The 22,890-nt window shown below is 47.3% G+C and overlaps 2 protein-coding genes and 1 non-coding gene across 3 annotated transcripts; 1 reads left to right on the plus strand and 2 right to left on the minus strand.

The window, feature by feature from the left end:
• Positions 1-8,420: 8,420 nt before the first annotated feature.
• Trnap-cgg (transfer RNA proline (anticodon CGG)) lies at positions 8,421-8,492 on the minus strand. The gene has a single exon. It is a non-coding gene; the product is annotated as a tRNA-Pro (tRNA).
• Positions 8,493-15,296: 6,804 nt separating this feature from the next.
• On the plus strand, positions 15,297-18,824 carry LOC119462453 (uncharacterized). Its single transcript, XM_037723800.2, has 5 exons — positions 15,297-15,661; positions 17,227-17,295; positions 17,585-17,683; positions 17,872-17,982; positions 18,041-18,824. The coding sequence occupies exons 1-5, from the start codon at positions 15,595-15,597 to the stop codon at positions 18,688-18,690; spliced, it is 996 nt and encodes a 331-aa protein (XP_037579728.1). The 5' UTR covers positions 15,297-15,594; the 3' UTR covers positions 18,691-18,824.
• A 90-nt stretch (positions 18,825-18,914) lies between these two features.
• Positions 18,915-21,589, minus strand: LOC119461729 (putative nuclease HARBI1). The gene is made up of 4 exons (XM_037723099.2): positions 21,105-21,589; positions 20,890-21,032; positions 20,079-20,247; positions 18,915-19,736 (listed from the first exon to the last, which is right to left on the minus strand). The coding sequence occupies exons 1-4, from the start codon at positions 21,324-21,326 to the stop codon at positions 19,035-19,037; spliced, it is 1,236 nt and encodes a 411-aa protein (XP_037579027.1). The 5' UTR covers positions 21,327-21,589; the 3' UTR covers positions 18,915-19,034.
• Positions 21,590-22,890: the final 1,301 nt, after the last annotated feature.

Raw genomic sequence — 22,890 nt, forward strand, 5'->3', positions numbered from 1 at the left:
AAAAACTTTGCGGCGCTCGCACGTCCCCTCACTGACCTTCTCAAGACAGACGTCCCGTTTTGTTGGGGTCCTCTACAAGCTAACACCTTCTCTGAGCTCATCGCCGCCCTAACGACTCGACCTATTCTTGCCCATTTTGACCCAGCTGCTCCCACGGAAGTGCGCACAGATGCTAGTGGCCACGGCATCGGTGTAGTTTTAGCCCAAAACCAACGAGGCGTTGACCATGTTATTGCGTACGCAAGTCGTCTCCTATCGAAATCTGAACGCAATTACTCTATTACGGAACGGGAATGTCTTGCCCTTGTCTGGGCGGTTTCGAAATTCCGTTCTTACTTGTATGGCCGCCCTTTCCGTGTTGTCACCGATCATCACGCTCTCTGTTGGCTTTCTTCACTGAAGGACCCTACTGGACGACTTGGTCGTTGGGCGCTGCGCCTTCAGGAGTACTCTTACTCAGTTACCTACAAGTCTGGCCACCTCCATCTGGACGCGGACTTCTTTTCCCGCTACCCTGTTGACCAACCAGAGGGACCGGACATCGAACCTAACCCCTGCGTTATGTCTATGTCTCAGTTTCTCCAGATTGGTGACGAACAACGCCGTGATGCTTCTTTGCGATCGCTCATTGATCGGCTGGAATCCGCACCTAACGATGCCTCACTGCGCATGTTGCTGCTTCTCGTTGTGCCTAAACAGCTGCGTCCAACGGTACTGCGTGAGCGTCACGACGAACCAACTGCTGGTCATCTTGGTGTGTCCCGCACGTACGACCGTGTCCGGCGCCACTTTTGGCGCGGTCTCGCCCGGTCTGTTCGACGTTACGTGACCTCTTGAGACAAATGCCAACGTCGGAAACTTCCTGCCGCACCCTCTGTTGGACTGCTTCAGCTGCTCTCCATCTCGACCGAACCATTCTTCCGTGTTGGTTTGGACCTTCTCGGTCCTTTTCCTGAGTCACGATCCGGCAACAAGTGGGTCGCTGTTGCTATCCATTATGCGACCAGGTATGCAATCACTCGAGCGCTCCCCACCAGCACTGCTACTGACGTTGCCGATTTCTTGCTCCACGATGTTATTTTGCACCATGGCGCCCCTAGCCAATTGCTCACAGATCGAGGCCGCGCATTTTTATCACGAGTAATCGACGATCTCTTTCGCTCCTCCTCAACGCAACACAAGTTGACCACTGCCTACCATCCCCAAACAAATGGGCTCACCGAGCGACTAAATCGTACCCTCATGGACATTTTTTACTTATTTATTTATTATTACCTCAAAGGCCCCGGTGTGGGCTATTACATGAGGTATGGGTGATCGCTTCAGTAAAATGTGGACTCAGTGGCAGCCTTGAAATGATGTGGATTGGAGTGGTGCACGACGTCAGCGGAAAGGTCATTCCAGTCCCGGGCAGTCTTCACATAGAACGAATGTAGGTGCGCAGTGGTCCGGGCTGGCGGAGGGTACACAGATTTTTCGTGATTTAATCGGTAAGATTGACGGTACATTGGAATGATGGCTGAAGTACTAGGAGGAGAATGATAAAATTTGTGATAAAGACACAGTCTAAAAACATGACGCCTTATATCTAGATAGGAAATTTCTGTTTTTAATTTTAGCTGAGAGACACTAGTGTGGTATGAATAATCAGAATAAATAAAGCAGGCTGCACGATTTTGAACTGCTTCTAGAGTGTTAGAAAGGGAGGTTTGGTGTGGGTCCCAGACAGAGCATGCGTATTCTAGCTTAGGTCTGATAAAAGTTATATAAGTTAGTATTTTTAAGGATGGGGGTACAAAGCGCAAGTTACGGCGGAAGTAACCATGTGTGCGATTGGCATCGTTAGTGATGTTCATAATATGAGAGGACCAAGAAAGGTTATTTGAAAGTGTGAGACCAAGGTACTTGCATGACTCCACAGATGATATTTCCGAGTTGCAGAGAACGTACTTCGGGGTATGGTGAAATTTCTGTCGATGAAAAGATACTAGTAAAGTCTTTGTAGTGTTCAGTGACATTTACCACATGTTGCACCAAGTGGTAACTTTGTCAAGATCATATTGCAATCCGTGGTTGTCGGTACTAGTGAGGATTGGGCGATAAATGACAGAATCGTCAGCAAAAAGGCGAATCTGAGAAGAAAGATTAGCCGGTAAATCATTAATATGGATAAGGAAGAGGAGGGGTCCGAGAACTGTGCCTTGGGGCACACCGGAAAGAACAGGGATTTTAGAGGAGGAATGGTTGTTAGCATATACAAACTGTTGTCTGTTAGTCAAGAAATTTCGTATCCAGTCTAAAACAAAAGGATTAAGGTGCAAGCGAGAAAGTTTTAGGGGAAGCCGTTGGTGCGGAACTTTGTCAAACGCCTTTTCGAAATCTAAAAAGAGGGCATCAACTGGGATGTTTTGATCAAGGTTAGTGCTTATGTCATTTATGAAGAGTGCTAATTGGCTATCACAAGATAAACCTTTACGGAAGCCATGCTGGTTAGGGTGGAAGAAATGGACAGACATTAGGAATGTAGCAATGTGGGAGGGAAGTACATGTTCCATTAATTTTGAGCAGACACTGGTTAGAGAAATTGGGCGGTAACTCCTACATGACGATGAAGAACCTTTCTTCGGGACCGGTATAACCTTACCACTTTCCAGTCGTCCGACACCAGTCCCGATGATAACGATTGCTGAAAATTATGACATAATATCTCGCTTGTAACATATTTAGTATTTTTTAAGACTGGAATTAATACCATCGATGCCGGGGGAAGATGACAGCTTCAAGGAATCAATACATTTCCTGATTCCACCAGAACTGAAGGTGATAGCAGGCATGGTATGGTGACTCAAATATGGGAATTCGGGAAGTTCACTTTTGGGTTCATTAGTAAGCACGGAAGAGAATGCATGATTAGGCGCTTCGGTGATTTCGTGATCTGGAATAGGCTTATTTTTCTCGTCGCACAGTGCAAGAGGTTGCGAACGCTTTGGATTTATAATATTCCAGAATTGCTTAGAGTTATTTCGCAGAATGTTTGGTAGGGTAGTCGAAAAAAAGGAGCGCTTTGATTGACTAGCGAGGGATAGGTACGTTTATTCAGCGATGTGGTACTTCTGCCATGCGCACTCAAATTAGAATGCCTAGCAACGCGATAAAGCCTTTTCTTTTTATTGTTGAGGCGCGTTAGTGTCGTATTGAACCAAGGTGATGAGTTCTTTTCGGTCACAGTGATAGTATATAGGTATGTAAGTTTTTATCAACTCATGTATTTTATTTTTTTAAAGAAGCCAGTTAGTTTCAACAGAACGTTCTAAGAAACCGGTAAAGAACGAGCTGGCAAATTCCGCTAGTTTAATATTCATATCAGTCTAGTTGCCTTTGTCGTAAAGCGTCATAGTTTTTCTAGTTTTAGTGGGGGCTGGGATGCCACATTGGAATGAGGCATGTAGCACTGAATGATCGCTAAGGCCAGGTAAATGCGTCAGTGGCGAAGCATAATCGGAGTGAGAAGTGAGGATAAGGTCTAATAAGCTAGAAGACTTATCATTGTGTCGCGTGGGGTTACTGACGATTTGCGTTAAGTATGTGCTCTTAATGTATGTTTCATCTGACCACCGTGACTGGGACCTGGCGTTACCTTACGTGACCTTCGCGTACAATTCATCGCGTCACGATACCGCCGGTTATTCACCCTTTTATATGCTCTTTGGCCGTGAAACGACGTTACCAATGGACACCCTACTACCGGCTGCTGCCGCACCGCCTAGTGAATATGCACGTGATGCCATCGCTCGTGCCGATCACGCGCGTCAGATTGCCCGCTTAGGCTGGTGGCCTCGCAAGCGACCCAGAAGCGCCTCTATGACAGCCGGCATCCCGACGTTCGCTTCTCACCTGGTGCCTTAGTTCTCCTGTGGTGTCCATTCCGTCGTGTTGGCTTATCCGAAAAGTTGTTATCTCTATACACGGGTCCTTACCAAATAGTCCGCCAGGTCACGGACGTCACCTACGAGATTGTTCCCGTCTCTCCAACTTTACCGCCTGCGATCGCTTCCAGTGACATAGTTCACGTCAGCAGACTGAAAGCCTACCGCCCTCCTCCTAACGACAATGTGTGAAGTGCGCCGAGACGGCGCTTCCACCGCCGGGGGTAATCCTACGAGAGAGACATTCAGCCTGGGGCAGACGACGAAGAAGACGGTTCTCGCTGGTGCTGGTGGATGTCCACCATCTTGGCTACTGTGTCTCTCCCATACTGTAAATACAGTGTCAATAGTCCCGCCTTGTGTCGTTTTACGTAACAATGTATAGCTGGCGAATCGCAATAAATGCGATATTGCAATCATGTCCTCGACAACGAGTACAATAGCCTTCTGGGTATTGAACCAGAACTGAGCCGGATCGTTACTATTCTTTTTTCGCGCCGGAACAAAACAAAAAAATACAGTTTTCGGCTAAGGTTCCCAACATTCTCAGTAACGTTTCATACTGCGTTGCCTGATGTTATGGCTGGCATCTTGTTCGGTCACAATAGCTATGTGCTATGACGTGACGCGGCAGAGAATGAGGTCGAGGGTTGGATTCTGGCTTTGGCGGCCTCATTCTCATTGGGCAAAATGCAAAAGCACTCGTGCAGTAGCTTTAGTTACACGTTAAAAATTTCCAGATGTTCAAAGTTAATCACATCTCCCTCACTACGGCGTGCTTCATTACGATATCGTGGTTTTGACACGTAAAACGCCCTCAAATTTGTGGCTCGCACCTCATTTCCGCAGACGGCCGCATAACTCGATTCTTGCTGAGACCAGAGTAGCCACGACCATTTTGGCGCTGAACCCTAACACTACCTTGCGCTCACCCGGCAAGTGTGCCGAATGACCTATCCAGGCAAGGCCTCCCCTGCCTCAGCATCGACGCACAGCAGCATAATAGGAAGCTTTATGTTTCAGGCAGCCAAATTTGCGTGATGGAAACCACCGGGCGTAAAGTATGCGAAAGAACCAAACTCCCGATGACTGTCGACCGTAAAGCGCTCAGCTTTGAATAAATACTGGCACACAGCGTTTTGCCCCCGAAGATACCAGTTGTGTATGAGACGTGTACTGCTGCGGGACTTACATTTCGCTCTTCCTAAAGAACACTTGGCGCGGGCTAGCGGCGCCCCCACGAAACCTGCTCGTGGTCTCCGAAATGCATGGCGTGCCACTGCGTGCGATCTATGAGAAGCGCGTCAGGCAGGAACCGAGATCCTCTCTCCCGCCCCTCTGGATACTCTGAGCCACGTAGAGGTACTGCCGAGAAGCACGCGCGTCTTCTTCGAAAGGAGAAGCGTGGCCCATCAGTGGTTGCAAATGCTGGCTTTCCGTACACTCAGTGGCACATAGTCAGTGGCCAAATTGGGGAGACGTTGGCATCGTGAGGCATCGAGCATGCGCGAGTTGGTCAGGGAGCATCGGATAAAATTAAGAGATATTTTTCGTCACTGCATGTAGGGCGTCACACTCCGAATGCCGCATACCTAGTTGCCCAAGTTGGCGTCCAGGACATTTAGTCAAGAGCGGCAGCCATACCCCGTGACCGAAGATGGCGTTATACAGGTTTATTAACACCGGTACGTGGCAAGTCCTGCATCTGTACAGTGACACATGTTGGCGTGAAAGAGGTTCGTTCAAGAGCTGCATATGTGTACACATTGCCACATACTCGGTGACATAGATTAGTCCGACGGATGGCGTCGAACCACGTTCCCTGAGCACAGCATCTCGGAGCGCTACATATTCAAACATGGACTGCCTGGAGACTCAGGTTATGTGGGAAAACAGTTAAAGACAAACATACTAAGCTTGGTCTGGAAAGATTGATGACGCTATAATAGATTACCTGGTAATTAAATTCTGAAATAACGAATGACTTCTTGGATTGCCCAAAGCTTTTGATCACACTGGTATAGAAACGGGTTCAGTTAAATTACGTATAGTCTCAAGGCATATCTTCGGACGTGCGCATTGAATGTGTGATTACTGTATTGTGTTTGCATTCTTAAGGTATTTCACGCACGTTCAAGGGGCTAACTGTCTGTCTATCTATCTATTTATGTAAGTCTCTAGCCGTTTTACTACCTACTTGGGTTACAGTATAGTGCACGGTCAAATGGGTAGCGCCTCGGGCTGCTCCGCTGAGGTAGCAGGGTTCGGAACCAACGGTGGGCCGAACTTCGGTCACTGACTATGTAGCAATGTGTATATACGCGCAGCTCTCCAGCGAGCCTCGGCGACATCGGTCACAGTATATGCGGGACTTAATAGGTACCGCCGTTCAATGCAGCTCTTTGACGCCGACTTGTAATTAATGGTGTTTTTAACACTTGTAATTTTACGGTGTTCAGAATGCAGAGCAACACGCATACCTTTATTTAGTTGTTTTTTGCGGCTCAGAAGCACTATGGAGTTTTGGTGATAACCGATTTATAGTGTTTTTCTGTGAACATTCCTATGTCAAGCAAAGGAACATACATAGCAGGATTGTGCAGACCTGGGGGGCTGGTTTGTACAAGGCTTACTCTGGAAAAGTAAACTTGCGGTGGCATTAAAGGAGGCCGCAAGCAGTACAATAATGGTGCTCGGTTGGCTGGTCATTGGTGTCTACGTCTTGGGCCTTTTGTCCTGTCTTCGGGCATTGGCTTGAGCTGGGATGTAAAAGGCTTGTTCTGGAACAATCATCTTGGGTTTGCATGAGAGGAGCGCGTAAGCAATACAACAATGGTGCTCCGTTCGCCATTATTTCGTCTACTTCTTGTGCTTTTTGTTCGGGCTTCGCGCGGCATTAGGTGTCAGAATAACAGAATAAACCGTTTCAAAATTGCTCAAGCTGATCTCAATTGTTAGTTTCTCGCTTCGGAGCTCAACTGGAACTCAACCGCATTTTCTTAACCGAAACAAAAACCTCGACTAACGATAGATATCGTTGGAAGCCTAGCTCGTGGTAGATCTACTATGAGCTTGAACTCAAGGCTACAAATAACCTTGTCGTCATGCGAGGAAAGTGATGTATGACAGGTGGACACTTCAAAAGTCTTTTTTTTTTCTTTTCTTCCTGGTGCCCACGTGGTGTAACGATTACCGTTTGGCGGGTTGTTGTGCTCAAATTAATTTCCTGAATATCTTACTTATTTTGTAAGGGGGTTTATTTACAAACAGGGCTACGTAACAACAGCCTTGGCCCAAGAGCGTCCGTCGCTGTCTCGCGCTCTCCAGGCTGCCGGACGTCCTCATCCTCTCTCAATAGTTCGTGACGCTCTTCTCCACTGCATTGGCCCCGGCGGCGAAGAGGAGCCATCCTGGCGACTCTAGGCGCTGCAAGCACAAGAGGGTCGTAGTAGGGCTTTAAGCGGGTCACGTGGACTGTTTATTTATTTATTTGTTTATTTAGTTTTTTGTTTATTTATTTATTTATTCATTCATTCAATCATTTCTTTATTTACTTATCTATTTACTTGGTACAGTTAGCTCGCAGAGGGGCTATTACAGGCGTGGGTTGAGTACTAAACAAATACGCAAAAACAACAGCAATTGGCACTATCAAGGCTAGCTTTGGTGGAAACAATAGCAAGGAGACGGCAAATATACGTGGTGTCAATGCAAGCGCAAAGATGATCTAAAAGACGTAAACAGCTGTCTATCGAAATACAGCTCAAATCAAATCCGATTGCGTACAAAGCCGTATAAGATGATAAAGATGACACATTTGCAATGAAAAAAATAACGAACGTGTAATCTAAGGTATACGGTTGCAAGAGCCATTGACCGACCTGTCTATTGTGTAGTGGACAACATACGTAATACCAGTTGTCAACAGAACCATATTAATGTTGACCCTGGAAGCCGGCCTGATTTTTCACGAGGGACGATATCTGGTGGCTCAGCGGTCATACGGCAAAGTTCTTATATGTTTCTGGAGAAACGCCCACACGGGTGGGATAAACAAAATTAATTCTCATTATCGTCAGGTAAGTTTATGTTTATTCACATTTTCGAGAGAGCAGCAGGTGTTCTTCTGGCACCTGCGGCTGGGGGACTTTTGTGATATGGTATTATGGGCACCCACGCGAAAAGGGTCTATTTCTAGGAAGAAGGTCAAATGCACAAAGGTCAACGACACTAACACCGTTATGTAATTTGTTCCCATAGAAACCTCAGGATCAATTGTACGATATTGCATTGGCAACGAGCAGTCAGGAACTAACCTACACACACGTCTGAGCTCACGCACGGAGCATATATATATATATATATATATATATATATATCATAAGAAGCCAACAAACATTGACACCATGGACAACATAGGGGAAATTACTTCTACTTATTTGAATTAAAGAAATGATAAATTAATGGAAAATGAAAATGGATGAAAAAACAACTGTCCGCAGGTGGGGAATGAACCCACGTCTTCGCATTCCGCGTGCGATGCTCTCACCATTGAGCTACCGCGGAACCGTTTTCCCATCCACTTTCTGTGGTGTTCCCAGGGTTAGATCTAGTTGTACAACATAAATACCCCAGAAAGTGGATGGGAAAACGGTTCCGCGGTAGCTCAATGGTGAGAGCATCGCACGCGTAATGCGAAGACGTGGGTCCGTTCCCCACCTGCGGACAGCGGTTTTTTCATCCATTTCCATTTTCCATTAATTTATCATTTCTTTAATTCAATTAGTAAGTACAAGTAATTTCCCCTATGTTGTCCTTGGTGTCAGTTGTTATCTTCTTATGATATGATGAATAAAAATCGGGCCCCTTGGTTCCCTTTCTTCTCGTTCATATATATATATATATATATATAACGAGAAGAAAGGAAACCGATGGTCCGATTTTTATGAGCCATGTCATAAGAAACCAACAAAGGACACCAAGGACAGCATACGGGACATTTCTTTTATTTATTCGTTGATTTAAAGACACTATATATTAATAAAAAAGAAATGGATGAAAAAAAATACTCCATCTCCCGCTAAAGGGAACCATGTGTGGATGCGAAGCAGCGAGGAGATGGTTAGCTTGAGCGGGAGATGGTTTCGCGGCAGCGGCCCGAGCTCTCATCGCGGCGCTGCACAGGAGAGAGAATGAGGCGCGCGCGCCGTCATTTTGGCGGTGCGCGCGCCTCATGCATACTCCACTGGGGGCGTGGTGGAGTATGCAGCTGTCGCACCACCTGTTGCGCGCGCCGCTCCGGATTTCTAGAGGAAAGAAAGGGGGAGCGTAGGAGAGGAGAGAGAGGGGGAGAGGACGCGCATGCGCTGTGGGGGTGTGAGACGAGGGCGCCGCTCCGTACAGTAGAGCATTCCGAGAGGAGGGAAAGGGAGGAGCGTAGGAGAGGAGAGAGAGGGGGAGTGACGCGCATGCGCTGGGGGGGTGTGGGACGCCGCGGGACGCAGGACGGACAAAGCCCCCGCCATAAGCTGCTTCGCATCTAAAACAACTGGCCGCAGGTGGGGCACGAAGCACGTCTTCGCATTGCGCCTGCGATGCTCTGACCAATTGAGCCACGGCGGAGCCGTTGTCCCATCATCCTTCTGAGGTATTTATGTTTAACTGCGAGAACTAAACCTGGGAGTCTTAGCCAGCGTCGCCACTCAAGGCCTTGACGGCGGATGTGGAACATCCTTTCTGCCTAATGCATCACGTGTACGTGATTTTTTTAGGTGAATGCAACTGGTTAATAAACCCACACATGCTACCTGGAGGCTTTAATGCGTGATATGCGTGTATTGTTTGGTCTTCTTTCGAGGGATAATTGTGATCATCTAGTGATATATGTCAAGGTGTAAAATCGTACTTTGTGTGACAGTTACTGATTTTGATGCTAAAGCGGTTACTCGGGGTTGTTGTAGTCTATCAGGTTGCAGTATCCTTTGAGTTTACCTGGCTTCACGCCAATTTCCTGGAGGCAGATGACGTCGGCAGGTATCGGTGTCGTATTCATTTCTTTCGCAGTGTTCCTGATTTCCTGTGAAAGCTTCGACAAGTCCATTGCCATATCTCTAGTCGGTCTGTTGTGCCTCCACAGTTTTGAGCCATTTCAGCTATTAGTTAGGTCTGCCATGTTATTACCCAATGTGAGGTTTTGGAATAGTGATGTACCTCGTTCTGCACTCCTTTTCTCGACTTGTTTGTTGTGCGTATTTAACACATCGACTTTGTGTTGCTTGAGCTGTTCAAATAGCCTATTTGTTTTGTCATCTGTGTTTGGAGCACACGGTTCACGTTTCTCTGGAAGTTCATTAGATGTTGGCCTACCACGTTCATGATCCCATGGTCTCCACATCCGTGAGTTTGCTTTCTTCGCTAGTGGGTTCTTGTGAGTAGCTGGTGAGGGGTGTTGGTGGTGTTGGCCGCCCATACTCTTTGTTTTGTTTTGTGTTTTAGTGTGTATATCCTGTCTGATAATATAGAGAGGAAGAGAAAGAAGTGCTCAGGGCTCACCGGTGCTCTGGGCCTCTCGCTATTATGCAGTCTTTTACGGTTCTGCCAGTTTCGTCAACGTATTCTCATCAAGAATGAGCAGGAAGACGCTCGCACGACCACCTGAACAAGGTCAGCCGTCTACTTCATCGCTCATGTTTAGGCAACGTGACTTTGGCAGCTCCGACCAGCTCCATTCCCGGGAGAGCTCAACGCCCGAAGCCATGGACTCCGACAACGAATACACCGTAGTCATGGGCCGTCGTGTGAAGAGGATGCGCCAGATGTCAAGTGAGCAGACTTCATCTAACGAGAGGGAGCAGCAGTCTTTCATGGTCTCTTACCTGCCGGTTACGGCGTCACAGAACCTGAACTCCTTAAGTAGGCAGTTTTTATATGAATATTTTGAAAGTGTGGCCTCTGGTCAAGTCAACGAAATCCGGATCAACTCTCGAAAAAACATCCTGACGGTAGATGCCAAGAGTTCAACTATAATAGAGAAGTTAAAGACCATTGCAACATTAAGCGGGATTCCCGTCCGTTCCTTTTTTACTTACGGGAAGGAGTCAACGACTGGTGTAATTTCTGATGTCGACCTTGACATGAAGAATGTTGACCTCAGGAATTTACTGAGTTCATCGGTGCAGATTCTTGAGATTCACCGCTTGGGGAACTCCCGGTGCATCAAACTAGTATTTGCTTCGTCAACTTTGCCAATGACTGTCAAAGTGGGGTACGTGATACACCACGTCCGGCCATTCGTCCCGAGGCCTCTGCAGTGTCGGAAATGTCTCAAGATTGGTCACGTAAGCGCTGTGTGCAGAAATCAAGTGGCCTGCCAGCGTTGCGGTGGGCAACATAATACCGCCGACTGTGATGCACCTTCAATGAAATGTCCCAACTGTCCTGGCTCTCACGAAGCAACGTCGAAGGATTGCCCGAAGATGCAGCAGGAAGTTCTTATTCTCCGGAAAATGGCAAAAAGCAAGTCTTCCCATAGACAGGCTGCTCAATCTGTTCGCCGAGACAGACAACGCTCGCATAAGAAGCGTCATCCAATGACTTCAGGAGAACTGGATTGTGGGCCACAGGGGCCTCGACAACCTCTGCCTTTGCCGGCATCAAGGACGGTAACCGCGCCTACAGCAAATTCAGGATCTCCGAGAGCACAGGGCGCACATTCGTCGCCCCTGGGTGGCACAGACACGGAGTGGCCTTCGCTACCCAGTAGATCCACGCCTACGATACCATGCCGTAGTGTTCCTCTACATCAAGAAGTGGATTCAAGGGCTAGTAAAGCCGATAACCCTATAGGCAAGCAAGGAGCTGAAAAGAATGACCAAGAAAGCGTTGAAAAAAATGCTGAAATGCCTGCTAGAATCAATGCGCGTGATTCTCTGTGGTCTCCAGACTCCGGCCGCTAAAAGCGCCGTGCATGTCATCGCCGCACTGGAGCAGCTGATCGCTGCTCTTTACATAATTTAATTACCTTGCTTGGCACCTGTGGTGCTCACGCATGAGAAGCCCATACACAAGCTTCTTCGCGGCGAGGTTTTGTGAACTTTCAATTGTATTCGTGACTCCGTCCATGCTCTGGAAGGTAGATGACACGTTTGAAGGACCTTTTTGGACTTTGTTGATAGCCATGAGGATGCTGACCTTGCCTTTACCGTTGTACATCCTTCTTCTATGTCATCATCAGCCCTCATCCAGCCTTTATGTCCCCGTTCCCCCCTCCCCCTGTGCAGAGTAGCAGGCTAGAGCATGCTAGCTCAGGCCGACCTCTCTGCCTTCCTTCAAATAAATTATCTCTCTCTCTTGTCTGATAGTTCTTTAACGGGGCAGTAAGACTTTTGACCATTTCGGTCATTATATTATTCTCGTCAATTAGCTACTTTTCTCTATCAGATGTTATTTGTGGTGTTTTGCTAGGAGCGCTGGGAGATACAACACTCGCCCAGCTCTCCTTGTTGGGCGCCTGATCTCTCGTGTTGTCTACCCGGCTTCGGGATCTGCTCCTTACTTGCCCCCGGCGCCGCTCCTAGATCCCTACCTGGTTCCTGGGCTCGAGTTCATGGACACTGATCTCGGCGCCTTGTGTGGAGCTGCTTCCTGTTCTGAAGTTGTCCCTAGGCATGTTGTTGTTGAGGTTGCTTGAGTCAGTTTCCGTGCTCAGCCATCTCTTTGGTTTCTGCTTTCGTACTGTTCGGGTTGTGGTCGTCGCTTCCCTTGTTATTTCGTGGCCGTCCTTAAACCCGCTCGGTGCTCACCGTTGCAAGTGCTGCACAGGCGTTTGCTGATGGTCTAGCAGAGTTCTTTTGCCCCGCACGTGTCCTACACTCTCAAGTCTGGGGGGGGGGGCAAACGTTGGTGCCGTGTCCAGATTTCTTGAATTTGTTGCAGAGTTGTACCGTGCTTCTGAAGGCGTGCCAGGTTCGTTGCCCTCCTCTGTGGTACACTAGGTTTGGTATGTGAGGGCCGTTGAAGAAGCTGACTGCGGAGGAGCTATTGCATAACAACATTCTGGCTCCGACAATGTCACCGTCGACGGACCAAATATCCATAGTTCGTCTAGGAGCATTTCCGGTTTAGGTGTAAGGATCCACTACGTGAATGACCTCTTTAAGGGTATGTTCTCCTGGGAGCAGATATGCATGCACCGCGCGTTGCTTGCCCTTGACTGTTAGGTGTTTGATCGATCCGATTGCCAGAGTGTCGCTCTAATCGGCCGTGGAAACAACGCAAACGTTGGAGCCTATCCTGGGCCATACTAGAAAACTCCTGTAGCTCACCTTGCTCGCCGCTGAAATGGCGTCAGCGAGGAGGGTTGGCCAGTTGATAAACCACGCTGATATGAATCACTAATTTCGTTTATTTACAGAAGTGTAATACACGACGACTTATCATCTCCTAAACAGCTCAGAGAGACGGCCTTTCAATGCTATATGCCGGGAAAACGCGGTGAATGCCGGAGATGGAGATTCAAGACGATGAGCAACACGAGAACAAGGTGACAGCAGGAGCCAACGTTTGGACAAGTGGACATGCCAGTAACTTGCTACTAAGCATGAATCTTTACCTCAATAAATTGCTGCGCACTCGAGATGAATCAGATCAACTCTCATTTGAAGTTTTTCCAATACTATCCACAAAATGGTGAGAAAGTATAAAGATGTATATTACTTTCAAACTCTTTCTAAGTGTTCAGGGAGTACTAATGAATTATGTTAATTCTAGTTGACCAAGGGTAAGAACTTTATATGGAATTCATACTGAAAATATGGCATAATGTGATCCTGTGGTTTACGCTTTTAATGAACGTTAGTACCAAAAAGTTCCATTACAATAACGCTCAAAGGTCCAGTTTTGCTCCATTAAATAAAGATACAATATTTCTCGATGCAACAGAAGCCGTCGTGTTTTTTTTTTCTTTTTCAGTTAGTCAAAACAGAAAAACTTCATACAGCTGTGTTTCCGTTGGTGTACATATTCTGCCAGTGAAGTGCGTCATTGATATTTTGAGCCCGGTTTTCACTTACAACTGCAGAAATAGTATTGTAAGCACTATTAACGTACTTCGTCGTTTTCATTTGTACATAGCCATTATCATCTTCCCTGTTCTAATTCTTCGCGCATGAGCTGGGGCGTTTCCTTTTATTGCGATAGCAATTATATGGACACACCAAATCGGATTTCTGCCGTCGGCGTCGTTGACGCCGTCGCCGTGAGGTTCCGTATGATGTTAACGGCGATGAAATCGTCGCCGCGCTCCAGACGCTGTATGTGCGAGTGAAAGCGCGTGAGGGACGCGCGCTTTCACGGGGAGCGAACACACGGCAGAGAGCAAACACGCGTTCTGCGCCGTGCTTGCTGAAGGGCTGCAGAATTAAGCGTCTTTTTCCTCCTTTACAATCACCGTATATAGAAAGCAAACGCGGCTTCTTCCGTAGTGCGAAAGGCCGTGGGGGGACGGAAGGGAGGGAGGGAGGGAAGGCGACGTTTCGCTGCGGAACCCAATGCGTATTTATATAAAAAATGTCACAGTTTCGCCCTAAGGGCGAAGCAACGTATGCGATAGCAACACAGCAATGTCATACGAAGTAAGGTGAGCCGCTTTGGTAGCAATATGAATTGTAGTAAACATGAGCTGATTAAGTAAGCAGGTGTGCTGCGGCGTAAGTAGACCGACATGAAGAGAGACACGATGACCACGAGAAGGCGCGTGTGAAACGGTGGTGTTGATGAGAAGCGCTTCCCGTGGGCAGCGAGTGTGAAGGGACACACCTGTAGCTCTGCACTGCCGATCCGGGCAGCATTGCATGTGTAGCGTGCGTTAGAAAATGTGGCCCGACTATTACTACCTAAATGAACAAGCGTGGTGTGAGCGCGCACAAACAAACATGAATAGATCACACTGAATGACTGCAGACAAGGACTGTCAAAACGCTGGCAGCAAGCGCGTACGCCGCAGCGGCGAAGGTACGTGCGGTCTATCGCTTCAACGGAAACTGAGCGGCGAATGCACGGCGCATAAAGGTCAGAGACGTGGGGAGATAAGAGACGGTGCGGTCGAACGAACGACGAGCGCGGTTGTTGGCAGCGTAGAAGTGCGCCCCCCCCTCCCCCCCCCCCCGTTCCCTCCGGCGCTGGCTTCCCGCTTCCTCGCTTGCGCGTGGGAGAGATAAGAGACTGTGCGGACGAGCGACGAGCGCGGTTGTTGGCAGAGTAGAAGTGCCCCCCCCCCCCCGCTCCCTCCGGCGCTGGCTTCCCCCTTCCTTGCTTGCGCGTGGGAGATTGATGGCGAATTCCATTGGGAGAACAGGAGCAGGGCGCCGCGCAGTGCGGAGTCGGGTGGCAGCGCAGTGAGAGCAGGGACACTCGACCTGCCACTGGAATACGCCGTGCATTCGGAGAGCAGGTGCGAGGGGGACGTGTAAGGAGAAATGTACCACGTGACTAAAGCAATCGACGTCCCAGCATTCTCTGCGGGAGAGCGGCAAAACACGTGCGATTGTGTTGTGATCTGCCGGGCGCGAACGGCGCAACGCTGAGACCGTTTGCGGTCGCGTACTACGTAGTACTTTTGTGCAACGCCGACGCATCCCACGTTTCCGCCTGAGAAAGATTATATGATATCATGGATTGTGAAGCCCAGCGCATTATGCTTTCTATTATTCAGGGCAAGTCGCCGTCTTCAACAGAAGGTAAGACGAACTTGATTTCATTGTTTCGTATTTGGCATGCGCACGCCTTCGACATGTAGCGCGCCACGCTTTTTATCGCGAGCGGCCACGCGTATAGCCGATTGTGTATAGGTACCCCAACTCACTTGTATAATGCATGCGAGTGAAGCACCGTGGATCAGCGAAATATTTAGCTGGCCGTACCTATTATAGTTCCCAACTTGTAGCTGCTGTCAGCATAAATTCGAATGCGAGCTATTCCGAGACTGCTCCAATGCCTTGTTCCGTTTCCATGTTCACCTGCATTTGCAATTGTGGCTTAATTTGAGCTTTACGTGCACTTGCACCACTCCATGCTTAGAAACCGGCTACGGAACGATTACACGCTACACTTCTGCAACACGGAACAGGACTTCGCATAAATAATTAAATTTATGATATACAGATCATATCGCAAGTGTGCGTTTTCCTCACCAGCAGTGCGCTGTAGAGAAGTTTGTTTTTGCATGCAAGTTTGTTTTGCCTCTGGTCCTGTTTCGTTAAGCAATACACGCTATACTAAGTGCTTCTTGCACAAGGCAAGAAAATTTGACAGGGCTGTGTGCTGTTGTGAGGAGGCCGGAAAAGACAAATAACATATGCTGTTACACTGCAAAAATTTTGACAGTCACGTTTACATGTTTTTTTGCGAATATTAAAGCTCTGGATGGAAGAGCAATATAACTAGATGAAATATTGGGTGCATGGCCGTCAGCACATGTACAACACAGAGCAGCATGTGCATTAGTGCAGTTTCTTGAAGAATTTGGAATATCTAAATGTTTATTATTTTAACATTGTTAGGTGACTGTATTTGCCAAAATGATTCATTTTAATATACACCTGTTTTGTGTATTCACTCACATTATCGTGTTCCTGTAGTGTTATATGTGGTTGGGTACATTGTGCTTCTCACCAAGGTCTGCCTCATGTCAACATGCACACTCGAAAACTTGTTAACTTCTCAGAAAAATTATATTTGTTGTATGTGGTGAAATTTAGGTCTGTCGTCTTCCATACATTTTTGTATGACGTTTTTTTTTAAACTAATTTATGAATTCGTAAAAGATGTAGCCGATGCCCTCTAACAGCCACCAACATCTCCTTACAGATAGTGAAAAAATGCAAGGCCGTTTCTACCAATGCAGTTTACTGCAATACGAGCTGTATCAGCGTAGGTGCCTGTGACGTTAAAGCTAACACACAAAAAGAACTGAGTGGTGGGCTAGTTGGTATGGCATTATTTACACAGTACTGCAGAAACACACAGACGGCTAAAGAAACAGACGGGACGCAGTGCAAACACAAGCCGATTTCATGTGTGTGAGCCAAAGCACCCATTTTCTATGCTCCTGCTTTTTGCTGCTTTACCTCGCACGAAGCCAGCTACGAGTGACTACAGTGAATGTTGTAAACTAAAGGGCGTTTAACTGCCAAGTTGATATAGTAAAACTCTCGGGTATCTTTCAGCTGCATAATCGATAGCTGCTGCTTTTGAAAAAAAAATTCGCGACGAGAACACTCACTAATGTATATGCCCATTTCAGCGGCTGTTCTGTCCACTTATGCTACCCAAAAGCAAGCAAGTCTGATGATACCAGAGACCAGCATCCCAGGTGAGACAGTGAAGCTTTTCTGGTTGTTTTCAAGCAACTTTGGGGTGACGCACATAAGGAATGTTACATGTCACAAGTGTTTCTGAATTATTAATGATTTGTGCCACATTTCATGCAGCCCTGTTAAAAACCAATGCAACTTAATTTACTGAACTCCTTTTCCACCTGCTGTATTCTTCTGATATCCAAGCTTATGACAATGTCTCTAAGCGTAAAGTAGCTTTTTACTTAAGGGCCTATTTTATGTCGTATGAGTAAATTAATACCTTTCCATCATGTTTGAAAACAGATGCAGTGCTGCGTACCAGTTCGGCTGCCAATAAGCAAATACCAGCAAGTGATGGAGGGTGCATGGAGGCTGGACCATCATGCATTCCAACTGGGGGTGGTAAGTATTGTTTTTCTTATTTTCTTCCTGGGGTTTTATGTGCCAAAAATAGTCACGCCATAGTGGAGGGTTCCAGCTTAATTTTGACCACCTGGGGTTCTTTAACATGCACTGCAACACAAGCACACAGATGTTTTTGCATTATTATTATTTTAAGCCCTTTATTTACTGTTCTTTCGCCCTCACAGGTGGTACAGATGTAATCCTGCAAAGAAGTTTGTCATGCATTACACCAGCACCAAATAACGGGAAGGCGCAAGCTCAGGCGAGACTATCGGGCATCAGGAAAGGAGGTGGTGGTGAGTGCCTCAGCGTTTAGTGTTTCTGTTCACTGTCTAAAATGTATTTTTATTCCAGCTGCTGAATGGACCGAGGGACAGACAAAGCTGCTGCTAGAGTACTACTATAAGTACTTCCCACAGATTGGCCCGTTCAAGAAATTTAAAAACAAGAAACAGGCTTTCAAGCAAATCTCCATGGATGTTGAAGCTATACTTGGCATCAAGAAAACACCAGAACAATGTGAGAACCGCTACAAGACTGTGATCAGACGTCGCAAGGCTGCCTCAGACAACAACAACAGATCTGGAGCATCACCGAGCCCTGTGCCATTCGACGACGAGATTCGCAAAATAGAAACCATTGACGACAGCATTGAACCAGAAGTGCAAAGAGATGCCTCAGGGGTTATTTTCAAGGACTCGCCGGAATCTCCAAGCCTTGTCTCACCAAATGCAGAGAGCATTGAGAAAAGTGAAAGCCAGTCGCCAAATGCTGATGTAAAACCGCGTTCAAGCACTGTACGCCTGCAACACATGCAATTGTTTTTTTCTGAAATGAAGGCAATAAATGAAGAGCGGGAGTGTCGGAAAGCTGCCAGAGATGCCGAGAAAGAAAACCGCAGAGCTCAACGGCAAGTAGAGCGACAGGCACTTCTTGACGAAAGGCGCAAAATGCACAATGAGAAAATGGAAATTTTGCGTCAAGCCTTCGGTCTTCAGAAATAAAATATTTCATATTCAGGACTAGTACAAGAGACGTTGAAACGACGGGACAACATGCAAAAATTGCGAGTTGTCCTGCCCTTTATGCTTTTGAATTCCGTGTTATGTGCTAGTCCTAAATATGTCTACTATACAACTGGATTGCTTGGTTTCAATGCATTTTTATTGTATACTATTTAGGTACAAAAACAAGGCACTACCCTGGACAAATGTAAATGGACGGCCGACCAGCGCCTTTTTTTGTGTGTGATATGGTGGTAACTTGAATAGCTTTTATTTTTCTGCGAGCCTCCAATACATGTACTTTTGCTCACAATGTTGTAATTTCTTCAAGGAATTCCTACAGTTCATGGTTGCGGTCTCCGCAGCCCCATCTTCACCATCAAGTGAGCTCTCTTGATACCAGCCAAGGCACGTAAAAGGTTATCTTGCTGGGATCCATTGCTGCCGCTGCTTTGTTGAGTTGCAGGAGGGCCAGTGTCATTGTCGTTTGGTGTTTGTAGGCTGAGGGACATGTCTCGTGACAAGTTCTCCGGCAAATCTCCCTGTTCAATACAGAGATTGTGAAGCACGCAGCATGAGATTATAAACTTGGACATGTTGTCCACTGTCCACATGTCCAACCTGTGCAATTGCCTGAAGCGATTCTTTAGATCTCCGAAGGCATTTTCAATTAGGACCCTCGTTCCCGACAACCTTGCATTGAAGGCTCTGTCGCTGCAGTCCAGGTTTCCGTAGTCCCGAATAGGTGTCATGAGGTGCTCTCTGAAAGGGTAGGCTGCATCGCCTACTATGTGGTACACACTGGAGCACAATTGTGGCAGCAGATTAGCAACCCTTGACCTTCTGAAAATTCTTGAATCATGCATTTTACTTGGGGCGCCAGTGCTGACGTCAAGAAATCTCTTCTTGTTGTCGCATATGCCTTGAAGGGTCACAGATGGGTAATGGTGTCTGTTTACGTACACGGAGCGTACTTTGCCAGCTGGACACCTGATGGATATGTAGCTGCCGTCAACGCATCCAATAGTGTCTGGGAATCTTGATACCTTCAAAGCCACAAAATACGTACATGGTTGAGTGAAGCTTGCACTCGCAACGACCAAAGGTAATGGAAAAGTTCAATAAGCTTGCAACACCAGGAAGTGCACTAATTTATCAGAGGGAGCATCTTGTTTCATTAAGTAGGGAGTATCGTTATAGGCAGGCAGTTATCTGCTGTCTAACAGTAGACATTTTGTTATAGGGACACGTTCACAGGACTACACGTGCATGATGCAACAAAAATTGTAAAAAATATATAAACTTGAACGAAAGAATGTGGCTCAGAGAAGCTTAGTGCAACAAACGTCCATTCAGCGTGCTAAATTATATACTAAATGCTTGGTCACCTGCTCAAAATCAGTAGCGAGCTTGTGCAGGTCACTAGGGAACTTGATGATACTGGGTGCAATGTCGAGGAGAAATGAGGTTACCCGGTTCATCATTCTGTGGTGGGTGCTTTCTGCAACTTCGAAGCGACCAGCAACATCCCTAATGCAAGCCTTGTTGGCTGCATACCTGAAAATAATAAGCATGCTTTGAAGAAATAGCACGGTGAAATGGAATAGCATTTTTTTATTATTTTGAACAAATTGAAAAATATTGCCTAAGACAGATTATGCAATCCAACCTGTTTAGGTGGGTTACTTTAAGAGCTCGACGTGCGTGACGAATCGCACTGTTATAGCTGAGCTAATTAACAAATTTAATTTTTTTGCGTAGTCAAATTAAAATAGTGCAGATGAAGTATATGCATGCCACTGAATAGCCTGCTTTCAATGCTGATTCAAGTGTTTTATGGGCAATAGCGTGCAAGACTGTTGTGAACATTAATAGAGAATCATGCTTTGCTACTGCACCTAGCAACCAGTATTTGGCAACAAGCTTGTTTCAGTTTACTGGTGCACACAAAAAAAAAAACGTATTTCACATCCCATTTTCATTGTTCTACCTTTGACCCCCGTTAGCAGCATGCCGTGCGTATTGTAACAACTAAAAGTTGTACCTTCTGGTGCAACACATTTTTTGCAAGCTGTAATGTTCCCATCATCCAAGCAGAAGTCAAAGTGCTTTTAGCTAACGACAGCAGCATTCGCAAACACACCGACGCTCGTGGCGGCCACGTATCTGTTCATGTTGACTATACACAACACAACTCACCAAAGAAAGGACAGAATGTGTTCTTCAGGAGATTTGGGAGGAAGGCCACCGCGATCTCTCTTTTTAGGGCAATGCGGTGACTTGGCGAATTCAGCTGCCAAGAGTTCCGCCACTGACCGTGTAATGCGGAAATTTCTTTTGAACTAGAAAAAATAAAAAGAGAAAGAAACAGGCGCTTTAACAATCTCAGCACCCATGGAAGCTGAATGACTCACCTCCTCGTCGGAGTAGGAAGACACTGTTTTTGCAATGTACGAATCCACTTTCGGTCTTTGCTCCGGCAGCGAAAATAGCTCTTGAAACGCCGCTGCATACATTTCGTAGTCGTCATCATCGCTACTAGAGTCGTCCGTGGAACTCAAACTCGAATCTGAAGATGAGCTCTCTTCATCCAGCGTCTCAAGCACTTCAAGGCGAACACGCTTTGCCGCCGCCATTACCGCTGCGCTCGCCGGCTGAACCAAAATAAAAAAATGAGGAGGATATGACGGTTTAAGTCACGTGACTTCCTCCGTACTCCGCTTTTCAGGCGAGAGCAGTCCGGACTGCTCCCGGCTGCTCTCGGCGCAGCGAAACTGCTCTTGTTCTACCACTGGATGACGGCTCTCCCACTCCTGTTCGACCACTGAAACACGCCGCCTCTGGAAAGAGCACTTTCAGCGTGCTTTTGAGTGCTCCTGTTCTCCCAATGGAATTCGCCATGAGTGCGTTCGCTCTCCGTGACAGCGCGCGTCCCCGCACGCTTCCGCTCGGGCATACGGCGCGCAGCGAAGATTTTATCTATAGGGAACCTCACGGCGACGGCGACGGCAGAAATCCGGTTGAAGTGTCCATATAATTTCTATCGCAATAAAACCTTGCAAGTCGAGAAGGTGGGTAAGATTTCCGACGCTGCTCGACGAGTGTCCCATTCTGATCTCGTCGAAGACCTCCGAGCCGCCCCCAGAGGCACCGGCAACAGTCACCGACGCCGCTTGCGTTTGGTCCGAACGCGGGCAAAACTCCGACGGCGTCGACAGCAGTTCTGCGCGTTGCTGGTGCTGCGGCATGTGCAAGTTTGTACAGCTGATGAAACTACTATCCTTACTCCGTACAGCTCTCTACTAATTTGCTATCGCAATTGATGCTTCGCCTTTCTGGTGAAACTGCGGCATTTTTTGAAATAAAAGCGCTTGACCGGTCTCGGTGTTATAAAGTGGTGGAGGTACGTCAAGATGCCGACGTCCTCTCGCGTTCCCGTCCTCCCTGGAGCTACGTTCCGGTCGCCCCCTGCGTCCGGCTACTCCTACAACAATGGACACTTCCAAACCCAGCTCTTCCGGCGCCTCTAGCCCTACAACACAGACGACTGTGCCTGCGGTGCCCTCTTGGACTGTGACGAGCCCTCAACGCGATCCCCCTGTCTTTGCGTGACAGCGCGGTGATGACGTCGACGATTGGATCGACAACTACGACCGCGTGAGTTCTTGCAATAAGCGGACCGACACCCAGCAATTGAGGCACGTCGCATTCTACTTGACCGGTGTTGCAAAGACGTGGTATTTCAACACTCTAAAAACAGTTGCACCCTTTGGGGTCCATTTTTGCCACACAACAATAATCGTCATCTGTCTTGCTTGCGTTTCCTATCTTGAAAACTCTGCACTTGCTACTTTCCTGTCGAGAACGCTGTGTCACGCTGATAACGCTCTTGTCGTTCGTGACCGAGAAGTGCCGGGCACACAGCGTTAAAGAAAGGAAAGCCACGCAAGTCAGATGACGATTATCGTTCTGTGGTAAAAATACGCCACAAAGCGTGCAACCGTTTTTAGAGTGAACCACGAATCCGACATTGCGGATTGGTCCACGTTTACCACTAAGCTGCATAAAATCTTCGTTTTCTCGTCTGGCCGTGCAGAAGTCACCAAACAGAAGCTGGGTACACGCCTCGTCGTTGGCTGTGACCCGTTTGGGCACTGTGTTTCCAATGTTCTCCACTGTGGTCGCAGTCTTTGTAGTGAC

This window comes from Dermacentor silvarum, chromosome 8 (assembly GCF_013339745.2).
Source record: "Dermacentor silvarum isolate Dsil-2018 chromosome 8, BIME_Dsil_1.4, whole genome shotgun sequence".
In the NCBI taxonomy this organism is placed as follows: domain Eukaryota; kingdom Metazoa; phylum Arthropoda; class Arachnida; order Ixodida; family Ixodidae; genus Dermacentor; species Dermacentor silvarum.